General features: G+C 40.8%; 1 protein-coding gene across 1 annotated transcript; it reads left to right on the top strand.

Moving 5' to 3' along the window:
• The first annotated feature begins 212 nt into the window (after positions 1-212).
• RSPH3 (radial spoke head 3 homolog) lies at positions 213-9,381 on the top strand. Its single transcript, XM_026039182.1, has 9 exons — positions 213-316; positions 464-539; positions 1,715-1,856; positions 2,993-3,138; positions 3,716-3,919; positions 4,942-5,104; positions 5,972-6,058; positions 7,156-7,425; positions 9,205-9,381. The coding sequence occupies exons 1-9, from the start codon at positions 213-215 to the stop codon at positions 9,216-9,218; spliced, it is 1,206 nt and encodes a 401-aa protein (XP_025894967.1). The 3' UTR covers positions 9,219-9,381.
• The last annotated feature ends 673 nt before the right edge of the window (positions 9,382-10,054 follow it).

Here is a 10,054-nt window from a genome sequence, read left to right as displayed (position 1 = left end):
GGACACAGGCTGTGGGGTGGGGTTGCGGACGGCTTTGCCCAGGACGACAGCCCTGGCACAGAGACCACCCCCGAACGCCGTTTCCAGCGGCCGCGGSAGCTCCGCCCCGGAGCTGCCGCCGCCGGCCGTTACCGCGCTCCTCCCCGCGCCCCGTTGCCGGGCGCAGCCGCCGCGCTCCAACGGCTGCGGGAGGCAGCGGCGCCCGCGCCATCATGCCCGCCCGCGGCGCCCATGCGGCCCCCTACAGCTACTGCAGCGAGCCCCGCGCCCTGCCCGCCCGGGCCAAGTACCGCGCGGCGCCCGAGGCCGCCGAGCAGTGAGTGCCGGCACCGGCGGCGCSCGGTTCCGTCCCGGAGCGGCCGCGCCGCTCTTCCCCGCGCGCCCGCGGGCCCCTCTGGTGGCCTCGGTGTGAAGGTCCGGGCGGCGGCTGCGAAGCCGCAGCTGCGGGTGCTTGATGTTGCAGGGAGAAGGGGCCGGTGCGCTACGCAAACCTCATGTACGACCGGAGAGTGGTGCGCGGCAACACCTACGCGCTCCAGGTGCTGCCGGGGGTACGTGGCTTGTTGTGTGTGGCGTGGGCTGCAGCTGTCTGGTGCAAACTTAGTGATGCTGGAAACTTACGTATTTAAAAAAAAAAAAAAAAAAAAAAAACCTACATCCAGGCAAGACTCTCTAGTTAAATTATTGTGCTGGTTTTCTGGTTGTGTTTAAAAGATGGATGTTCCTGATGAACTTCACAGGATTTTTTCTTCAAGTGATTTTTCTCCCTGCATTTCTTTACTGTCATAATATTGAGCAAAAGCCCCCACTGTGTAGTTTGCTACCGTATTTATTCACAGATRTCATCAGAGAGGATAGCAGCTCTTGGGGACATTAAGCTTTTGAGTGCATTAGAGCTTGCCCGGCTGTAGGAGCAGAGCCACAGGGAGCGTAAGCCCAGCTGTCTGCAAAAGTTCCTCGTGAGCAGCAACGGTGTTTTGTTCCTCCTGACACAGTAAATGTTTAATGATAGTTGTTTTCAGATAGTGTTTCTTGACAGAATACTTCTTGAAATATTTCTTGAAAAATAAAAAAAATTAAGTTAAAAAATAAAAATTGAAAACAGTTATGTATTATAAAAAGCAACTTTGGGGAAAACATTGGATTGTTCTGTGACTGTTACTTACTGTAAATTTCACATTTGTTCTGTTTAAAAGTTCAAAAGTGATTTTCCGTTCAATGCATGAACACAGTTTTAAAGTTAGTCTGGGTTTCTTTTGCTTCATACTTAATCAGCAAGAAAGCTTCTGTAATTTCAGTCTTGTGGGCAATTTAGTTGAAAGTATGAAAATCAGACTTAAGTCTATCTGGCATTCCGAAAATCTCACTAGAAACTCTCAACTTGTGTGTGAGCAAGAACATGCTGTTTTAATATACTTTATCTTACAAGTGGAGTTCTGTAAACGACACTATTTCCAAGTAACACTTCTGTTAGTGTGAGCTCCTGTTATCACACGCCAGCAGATAATGTACTGTGATGGTTTAATGCCTTACAGTCCTTAAGGTAACTGATAATTTAGATTCAGGACCCTGAAAAGCATCTGAAATCATAAATCTGTAGGATTTAAAGAGAAAAAGTCTTCATTTACCTGTAGAAATTAATTAGAAACATTTCTATATGTGAAGCTTATATTGATCTTTTTTTCTTTCCTCCCACTACATACTCCCTGCCTAGAGTATCCAACCAGATCCCCTGGAAATTCAGAGGCAGAGAGAAGCGCGGAGAAGAGCATTGTTCAGAAAACGAGCAAAAGAGCAGATGCAGCCAAGAACACCTGAGCCTGTGGAAGGCAGAGAGCATGTTCATGTGCAGACAGGTAAAGGATGACGAGATTTAAATTTCAGTTGAAAATAAAACATGCTGGTTCATATTGATCTATTGAATTCATGATGCAGTTGGTAGCATCAGCCAGAGTTAGAGTTCTCTTMTTCTTTTGCTGAAACCTCTTACTGTTGTATTTAGCATCAACTAAATTTGCTATTTAGAGTGAGATTGTTCAATTTAAAGTATACGTTCTTGAAAATGATACCAAGACTTCTTCATTTGCTCTTTCTTTTATGAGTATCATCAGAGATGTTTGATATATGCCTCAAATTAATACTGTGGGGGTTTATTATTTTTGTTTAATTATTTTTGTTTAATTATTATTTTTGTGAAAGGGTGCAATCATATTTAAGAATAAGACTACTATTAGAATTTACCAGAAAAAAAGTCTAATCTAGATAAAGAAGCTAGCTCCTCTATACTTATAGCAAAAAGATGAAATTTGGCAATGAGGTAATCCTGAGGTGATTGTAAAGTTGTGCTGTGCCCTTCTGAAAATCATTTCAGACTGGACTGACTTACGCACTGGGAAAGTGTCTGTGACACAATTTCTGTGTCACTTCCTACCTTCCCCTTCATCCCCGCCCCGGTAACTGTATATACTCCACAACCCTTATTTGCTGAAATAGGCTGTTTGTCCCTATAATAGGAGACAGACACTTAATCACTGTATACAATGTATATGTGTCAAATCAAACACATACCACTGTAGATGTGCACTTATCTCAAGATAACTGTTTTGCCACATACAACAGAAAGCAGGTATTTTTAATGTATCTGGTTAATAGAAATATAAGCRGTGTTCCTTTTTGCACGTTGTGTATCCCAGTTGACTTTACCCCCAAGCTGTTTATTCTGCAAGGTAAATAGTAATGGTCTAGATTCAGACTTTTGAAACCTGAGTGAAATGTCCTTTCAGGAGCCATTTCTAAGAGGTGCAGCAGACATTAAGGAGAAAATGGTATCAGAGGGTATATGCAGAAAAAAAATGATGTATGTTTTAAATCAATTTTTTTGGTAGAAGTCTTTTCTGCAAATATAATTCACTCTATACCGTCATCAAACATAGTTATGAGATTAACTAAATAGAAGTCAACCTACAGCATTTCTTACAATTTTGTTTTCTAGAGCTATATTTGGAAGAGATTAGGGACCGGATAGTTGAAGTTGATGTGGAGTGTCAGACAGATGCCTTTCTGGACAGACCACCCACACCCCTCTTCATACCAGCCAAAACTGGAAGAGATGTGGACACGCAAATAGAAGAAGGAGAGGTATGATGCAAAGTTCGGTTCACAAGCACTGTTTAAAGATGTAAATGTTTTCCACATTAAGTTTCTTCAGAAAAATCAAGGCAGCAAGTACASCAATTTCTACTGACAGGATCATTTTTATTGGTGGCGGTTTGTTTGTTTATCTGTCTCCATTGTCTGCTGCAGATTAATTGCAAAATGAAGGTAGACGTTTACCGTTGTGCTGATTTCAGCTAGGAATCATCATATTGAGACACGTTCTACCCCATAGAAAGAACATCTAGGCCAAGAGGGATTGGGAAGAGGGAGGTGAGCAGAAATGGGAGCACTCTGGCTCTCCTTGGCAGCCTCCAGATTGGCTGTGAGGGGGGTGGAGTGTTGTGGGGTTCATGTGACAGTCTCAGTTTTGTGCCAGCCCAGTGCCCTGTAGCCCCCACCTGTCCTCATGCTTCCTGCCAGGGCTGCCCAGGGGTCCCAGGTGCTCAGCTCAGYGCTGCCTGGAACACGGGTGCCTTGCGGCTCCTCCTGTCCCGCTGTGCTGTTATGAGGGATAGTGATCARGGACCATTTTGTCTCTCTCCCTGCCTGCCRTGCTCAGTTGTTTGACTTTGACATTGAAGTGAAGCCGATGCTGGAAGTGCTGATAGGGAAGACCATTGAACAATCCTTACTGGAAGTCATGGAAGAAGAAGAGCTGGCCAACCTGCGCGCACATCAGCGTGCCTATGGGGAGCTGCGTAACGCAGAGCTGGCTGAGGTGCAGCGCTTGGAAGAACAGGAGAGGCGATACAGTGAGGAGAAGGTAGGAATGACAAGGAGCAGAATGAGCCTGTGTGAAAGCTTATGGTAAGAAAGAAAATGGTTTCCACCACTGAAAACTAAGCTGTGAAGCTGTGAAAGTCTTCTTTGGGCCAGAGGGTACTGCTGGGTAGTTGCACTGCCTCCAAGCAGMTGGGTGTCATCTGACTGCCCACTGCAGTTAGCTCTGCTGCAAGTGTGTGATGCTGGTGTGCTGCCTTGGAGTAGGCGTTCTCCAGCGTCCCCGGATCAAGAGGCCAAACCCTGAAACACCTTTCTGTGGATTCAGTGCTGCTGTCATTCAAGCAGGTAGCTTAGAGAACTGAATGCATTCAGTACTGAATGTGCTTCTCGAGATCCGTACGCATAGCTCTCAAGTTCTCTAGGTATTAAGTGATCTATCTTAGTAGAGCTCAGAACTCAGTAAATCATGAAGAAAATGACAAGATTTTATTATTTGCTGTTCATTAGTATTGTGGTTTTTTATGTTTTCTTGCACGCCCCTCAGTTTTATCCCATTCAGCTTAGGAAAAGATTAAAAACTGAACAGTCAAAAAAGTCAGGAAGTCCTGAACCAAACTCAGCTCATTCCAAAAGCTTAACCGTCAACTTTATCTGCAGTAACAAAGCATTTTGTTATGAGATCAGTGTATGCTAAGATAGCAGAGAAGGGTTTTGTTTGACCAGCTACAAAACCATTATTTCACAGACTTATCRAAACCAGGAAAACAATACGAAAGGGATGTTTCCCTTTCGTAAATTTTGTAAATTTACGACTGTAAATTTTAACAGTCTGTAGATTGAATACAAGTCTACTTTCAAATCTTCTTTCATATGAAGAGCGTTTTGCCAAAATAGACGCCACAAATGCTGGCTGCAGGCCATAAATACTGGTGATACCTATATTTATTCACTTGATTATATCTTTGCTTTATGGGTTTTATGCTGTGATCATTCTTCAAAATCTAGATCAAAGGAGTAACAACTAAGGATCTGAAAGTTTTGCATACAATATTCTTTTGTCAGGAACGTCGCAAACGTCAGCGAATGGAAATGCTGCAAAAACAGAAAGAGACCACAGAGAAAATTGCAGCTCGGGCATTTGCTCAGCGTTACTTGGCTGATCTCATTCCATCAGTCTTCAATAATCTTCGTGAGAGTGGCTATTTCTATGACCCTATAGAGAGAGGTTTGTATTTATTTTTTTTAATATGTGAACTAAACAATTGAACAGGCAAAACAACCATAAAACACAACTTACGGTTCTATTGGTTAGTATAATGTAATGACTTGATTTATTTAGTCATTTACACTTAAAACTGAACATAGATTTTTCAAGCTCATGTTGTTTTTAAGAACAAACTGTCCATCTGTACAAGTAAGAGAGATCTTACAGTTTCACTTGTAAGGAGAAATTCAAATTCAAACCGTTTTTGAATTGGTGCGAGGTATATGTATGATTAAGATTGATAGAACATATAGAAAGAGATCCAAATTGTGTTATGATAAGACAGGCAAAGAAGTCACTTTTCTATCTGTCATTCGGAAGCTTCATTAATAATTATCTAAGCAAAGGAGAAAGTAGTCAGAATTACAACTCAGCACTGAAAATAATTTCTGAGTTTTTACCTAAACAATTTCCAAGCTTTTAGAATCAAGAAGCTCTTCCTTACATCAGAGGCCACATGTCAATGAAAGAAAAGCAAGAAATGTTATTCTCCTGTATTGCTCAGAATAGTTATTTTCACCTAACTAGAATATGACTGTCCTTTTCACTTGTGCCTGCCTTTTGAGGGTGGCAACCTCCTTTGAAAAGCACTGAAGTTGAATACTTTGGCCCAGATCCATAAAGATGAGGAAGCTAATCAGAAGAGAGAGGAGTTAAGACACCCAGTATCTTCTGAGAGATTTAAACTGGCTCCTGGAAAGCAAGCATCTTCTAACAAGGATGTTCATCTTTTAACAACTGCAGCAAACGAGAAACAGCTGCAAAGATTCTCCCCTTCATCCTTAATTTTTTTTTTTTTTTGCTTTCTTTCTGTCCAATTCTTAACAGATATTGAAACAGAATTCCTTCCATGGCTGATGACAGAAGTAGAAGAAGCGTTGGAGAAGAAAGTTCTGGGGAGGACAGTGCTTGACTGTAAGTTACAGAATTCTGGAATGTAATTTGAGCTGGTTGATATTCCTAATTGTTTTTCCCTAGTCAAAACAAATATAATATTTACAAGATAACCATGAGCTAATGCAGCATGTGTCATTTTAATAAGAACTTCAAGTGCAAACAAATAACATTAGATTGCTCCTGTTCTGCAATTCACCCTTCATGTTTCTTTGCTTATATCTAATCTGCTAGCGTTGAGTCAACACCATCTCTGCAAAAGGTATTGCAATTTGCATTTGCCAGTGGGTTTTATGGAGGCAGATGCTACTTATGCTAGGGTATTTGTGGTTGCTTTTCCCCCTGTACAAAAGCATAGAGAAAGTCTTGGAAGACCCACTTTTAACTTACTTGAATGTAGAAGCTACTGAAACTCCACTGTCCCAAAGAGCTGTGAACTGCAGGTGAAAGCTTTGCTGTCTAAAGAGGCTTTATTTTCTTTCCATAGATGACCATTTCTCCTTTTATATTCCAAATTCAACCTGTGAATTACCAGTGAAGCTTTTCTTCAATACCTCTGCTTTTCGTCATTCATTCTTGGCCTTTGTGTCATATTTAGTATTTAATGGATGTATTTSAAAGTGATAGCTGAATTGTTGAGTTTATTGATTTGAAAGAGTTGTAACCTTTGGGGGAGGAGGGCAGAGTTACTAAGGATAAACAGCAAAAATAAAGAACAGCTGCTTTGCAGTTGCTTTTCAGAATGACAGAATCTTTTGGCCATGTCAGTAGTTCCAGTATTTCCCACTGCCAAAAAATGTCCTGCCATGTGCAGCCTGGCTAGTCCTTGTTTCTGACAGAGTGACCTGCTTGAGCAGTGATCAAAGAATGGGGGAGAAGAACCAAACAATCCAGGTGAACCTTTTTGAATCAATCCTTTCAGATCAAAGAGCCCGTTCAGCTGAAGCTATAGGCTACAACCAACATTAATGGTTTTGCTCCTTCATGTATTTTTTTATTATTTTTAGTGTTATTTCATTTTATTTGTTTGAAAATTAATAGATAAATAATACATAAAATGATTTCAAATTACAACTTTTTTCTTCATGTTTGTTAATGATTGCTTTCCCCGTTTCCAGCCTTGATTTGCACAGTGGTTGGAAAACGCTTAGATGCCTTTAGTCGAGAACAACTGCCTGGCCAGACAGAGATTCGCGCTGAAGAGCTCGTGACAACAGACGCAGCCCCAGAGCCAGCTGGTCTGACAGAAGATACCAACCAACCAGCTGAACAGAAAGAAGTGACYGAGCAGCCTCTTGTTGAGGAGCAAGTTGTGCCTCGCATCTCTCTCCAGTCAGAGGAATCAGATCAAGCAGAAATGGAGGATTTTCTAAGTGAAGAACAAGAAGGTAAGTCATCACATAAATGAAGATGAATAGCTTAGCCAMAGAAAGAGATTATTTCCTGACAATGTACAAGGACTGTCTCCTAGCCATGGTAAAGGATGAACCCAAGCAACAGTTGAGCCTTAAAGCATGTTTTCCAAATGCTGACATTGCCCATTTCAGACTATTCAGACTACAAAAATTGACAGAGGTTATTAATTTAATGAACTGCAGTTCATTAAAGGGGAATTCTATCCCCTTCATTAAAGGGGAATTCTATCCCTTTCCACACAGTCCTTGCAAACCTGGGTCAGTTGATAAGCAATGCTGTACCATTCCTCATGTTAAAAGGAGGACATTGAAAGCATCCTAATAACCTCTGTGAGTGCTTTGATCATGCTTTCAAAGATCCAGAATCTCTTCAGAATGGAGATTTCCTTATTTTGCCTATTTTGAAAGGTAACTATTATGGCACTTTGATGAATCAAACTTTTTGTTTTTTTTCCTGCTCATGTTAGTCTTTCCTCTCCTGACAGATTTGGTTGGGCATCTCAGCAGGCAAGGGGCAAAAAACTGTTCTTCTCCAAGCTCTTCAAGTTGTCAGAGTTATGTGCCACTGGGAATTACTGTGTGTACCATGTACTGGGAATTACTGTGTGTACCTCATCCTCCTTATTCCACAGTACTGCTGAGGGATTCAAGCCACATGTGAATCCAGCCTCAGTTTTGCTTCCAACCCCTTTTTCTTGATGAGCTGCTGGAAGGTTGTCAGACATGACTGGCAAAATGCACCTATGCTGCCACACAGACCTTATTATTTGCCAACCAGCTTTCCCAGTGGTCCAAACTCACGAAAGTACAGCTGTACCCCAGTGTGGAAGCATTGTTTCCTCCCAAGTAAACCTGTGGGGAAAAGTGCCACCTTATCAAAACTGTCTTTTGCTACCTCTTCTCCCCACTGCAGAAGAAATCTATACTGACCTGGTAGGCTAGGTCCAAATCTGAAAATGAGGCTTCAGAACAGACCTCAGAGGAGACACGTAGCTGCTCCATATCTCATATTCTAAAAACGGATGCCCAAGTTTTTTTCCTGGTCCATTCGTACATCTGGTTGCAGAGGCCTTTCCTGCCTTTCCTCATCCTGAGCTAGGACAGTGATGAGAACCAGTGCAGCTGCTGCTTATGTGGAAAAACTCCCTTGGAAAGTGTTTTATATTCATCTATCTCTTTAGGTATCTGAGAAGCAGATATAATAAAATACCAATAACAAGTAATCTATGCAATGGTTTGAGCCACAGCAGATTTGAGTAAGTTAAACTAGATGTTCATGCTCAAATAGTAAAGACTGTAAATAAACAGACTGATGGTTATTTTCTATAAATATTCTTTCAAGTTCCTGCTGTGTTTGGTAATTACTTCAGCATACTATACTCTTTTTTTTTTTTCCCCAACCACTACTTTCTAAATTTGTGAATTTCAACGAATTTATTTTTATGACACAAAACTGTATGTAAAGTTTTGGGGTGAAAATATGATTTGGACATTGAGGTCAGTAGGAGATTTTGCTCTATTTCAGCTGGACCAAGACTTTATACTGTATTTGTTCCCATGATAGAGACTCCTGTCATGACTTAGCATAAATCATTCTCTTCTGGCTAATTTTATCTAGATATAAATAAATACAAAGGCATTGGGGCATGGTCTGTGATACCTGTAAGTGCTTCAGCTTCTTTCACGGTATGTAGTTTATCAGTTTTAAGGATCTCTCATTACTGAAGGGGATGTTTTCTCGTATCTTTACAGGAGATGTACCTTAGCCTGGAAGACTACCATGGATCATTTTTGAAAAGATTCAAGAAAACAAATACCAACTTGAATATTTGTTCTTTTAAAATGTTACAAGGGGAGAGAGTGATCACCTGGAATACTTTCATGTTTGTCACTTCTGCTTTGTGTTTTATTGCTAAAAAAATACTTAGCATTGAATTATTCTCTTCAAATAGATTCGAGTATTAAATAATGCTAAGTATATAAAATTATAATTTTAAATTATTGTAAAAAAAATCAATGAATTGCATGCACTGCATTTTTTACTTCATTAGAATTTCTGAATACAACCCATTCCTGTAAATCACATTATAATGTAATGATTGTACTGGGAAAAGAAAAATCTGTTTTAAAAATAGCTTTTAATATAGCCTTTCTCTCCAGTCTGTGATTTGCAGTGATCCATCTTGATCTTTCACAGAGTAAAAGCAGACAAAAAGAAAGCCTTCATGTTGTACTTCTTTGATGGAAACACTGTCTTTAATATATTATAATTTTGTGTGTGTCTGTAGGATTGGGGCACAAGCAAACAAACTTCTAAGGAGGTTCCTTAGAAATTTCATGAGTTTAGAGGCAACAGTGCATCCTTCCAGGAGAATTGTCCTGAAAACACCTGGCCTTGCGTCTTGGAAACCTTTTTTTCAGTGACAGCATAGTTCAGTTTAATGAAGGAGAGGAGGAGAAATGTGAATATAATAAATGAGCTAAACAGTATTCCTCAGCTTTTTTCCACTGATAACAGCCGTTGGACAGGAAACTCCATGCCTGCACACTTTGCATTGAGGACCAAGCCTGTGGCAGTAAAAGTGGGGGAAAAAAATTCTGA

The sequence above is a fragment of the Nothoprocta perdicaria genome, unplaced genomic scaffold, assembly GCF_003342845.1.
Source record: "Nothoprocta perdicaria isolate Ctin4 unplaced genomic scaffold, notPer1 scaffold_221, whole genome shotgun sequence".
In the NCBI taxonomy this organism is placed as follows: domain Eukaryota; kingdom Metazoa; phylum Chordata; class Aves; order Tinamiformes; family Tinamidae; genus Nothoprocta; species Nothoprocta perdicaria.
The sequence above is the reverse complement of the archived record's forward strand: the minus strand, read 5'-3'. Positions and strand labels throughout refer to the sequence as shown.